General features: G+C 38.4%; 1 protein-coding gene across 2 annotated transcripts in view; it reads right to left on the bottom strand.

Annotated features, from left to right (window-relative positions):
- LOC107716485 (Golgi to ER traffic protein 4 homolog) overlaps positions 1-1500 on the bottom strand; it is a 12159-nt gene extending 10659 nt beyond the window's left edge. Inside the window, exons 1-2 of one of the 2 annotated variants that reach the window (XM_016522959.1) lie at positions 1438-1500; positions 306-502 (exon numbers count right to left, since the gene is read on the bottom strand). In XM_016522959.1, coding sequence (XP_016378445.1) covers positions 306-502; positions 1438-1446 — 206 coding nt within the window. In that variant the 5' untranslated portion in view covers positions 1447-1500. Of the gene's footprint in view, positions 1-305; positions 503-1289; positions 1337-1437 lie in introns of those variants that run through there. The other variant, XM_016522960.1, reaches the window with a different exon arrangement.
- Between the last annotated feature and the right edge of the window lie 201 nt (positions 1501-1701).

The raw sequence follows: 1701 nt of genomic DNA, 5'->3' as shown, positions 1-1701 counted from the left end.
TTTTTTGGGGGGGGGGGGGGTGGTTGTATTATTATATTACAATATAATTGACAGATTATTCAGTTGGTCCAATTGCTTATCAACCTTGCTCTTCAGATTAGCATGTAGCTACATAGCTCACGCTGATATTATGACATAAACGACGTCGAGACTTGCCAATCAGAGATAAGATATGACTCAAGGGGCGGGTGAGGATGAGCAGTTGGCCAATCAGCACAATCGAGAATCGTGCGCGGTTGACAACAAGAAAGATCTGGAAGCGACGGGGCCCCGGCCTGTCATTACTACTCCTCGATCAAGCTCACCTGAAGAATAATGTCCGGTACATCTGATGGGCCTCATAATAATCTCCTCTCTCCACACTGGCTCTCAGTTTGCCCTCCACTCGCTGTACTCCTCCGCGGTTCCTCACGCTGGAGCTCTTCAGAGACTCCTGCTCCGACATGACTGCTCCGAACAACCAAACGCGGTTACTGAGCCTACAGACTCGCCGTACAATGACCTATATGCCATCCACAGACGGACAGATAGATACTGCTTATATTTATTCTCTCGTTTTAATTATCGCAGATAAATACAACATGTAAAATACAACTTTTGACACTATGGAGAGAAACACAAAAATATAAAGGTGGTCAATTATGGCTGAAATGTACAGTACTATTTTCAATGATCTATGAGCTACTGCAATTAATCAGTTAATCAATCAATAAATCAGTCAGTCAATAATAAGTAAACAAGTACCACCAGGTAGACAGTGCTGCAGAAATATAATATGTAAAGGAACTTTCAATTAATCCAGCAAATTTCTCATAGTTGAGGTATTAAAGTATGTAAGCAAGACCAGTGCAGTAGATTAACAGTTTAAATATAGAACAGACTTTATTATTTACATTTTGACATTTATTGTACATATAAAATAGAGATGTTGTGGGTAAAATTACAAATTTTGCAACTTGGATCAAAATAATTGTATTAAAAGAGTTTACCTAACTAACAGAACAGAATGTTTATTAAAAAAAAAAAAAAAGGCAGTGAACCTTTATTCTGAAAGTTACTAAATAGGCAAAATTTTGAACATATTTCTAGTTTGCTGTCCTGGATGAAGCACTGAACTCAGGATTACAGTGCAGCTTAATCTAGGGAAATTAATTCTTCCCCCAAAGGCAATAAATACAACCGTCATATGTTTTCAGAGGTCATACTGTCATCACTTACTGTAGTAAAAGAAAATGATACATTTCTGTAAACATTATTTTAAATAATTATAAGCAGCATATACTTTTTACCGATCAGTTCAGAACAGCATTGGTCCTTCATCTGTTTTGAATTCTAGAAAAGCTGATGACAATTCAGAGCAATCAGAGCAGGTTTGCTGAAGAAAAGTGGGTCAAGTAAGAATACAATACAAAAAGCAACAACTGTGCAACATCGCGCCTTCTTCATACTGGTACTTGGGTCTGTCTGGCTGGGATTGGTCTGAGGACTCCTGGCCCCTGTCTGTGAGGTTGAGAAGCAGATCAGTCGAGTCATGATAAGGTTTACGGCAGTGAATGAACTGAGAGAAAGGGGTTTCAAATACATATGAACTAGATTTTTCCAAATTTTCTGAAGTAAATGCTGTTTGCCAGTGCAAGGGTGCTGCTATGTGGTTGCTAAATTGTTCTAATTGGTTGTAGGCTATACATTTGCTAGGATATT

Source organism: Sinocyclocheilus rhinocerous, unplaced genomic scaffold, assembly GCF_001515625.1.
Source record: "Sinocyclocheilus rhinocerous isolate Xijiao unplaced genomic scaffold, SAMN03320098_v1.1 scaffold419, whole genome shotgun sequence".
In the NCBI taxonomy this organism is placed as follows: Eukaryota; Metazoa; Chordata; class Actinopteri; order Cypriniformes; family Cyprinidae; genus Sinocyclocheilus; species Sinocyclocheilus rhinocerous.
The sequence above is the reverse complement of the archived record's forward strand: the minus strand, read 5'-3'. Positions and strand labels throughout refer to the sequence as shown.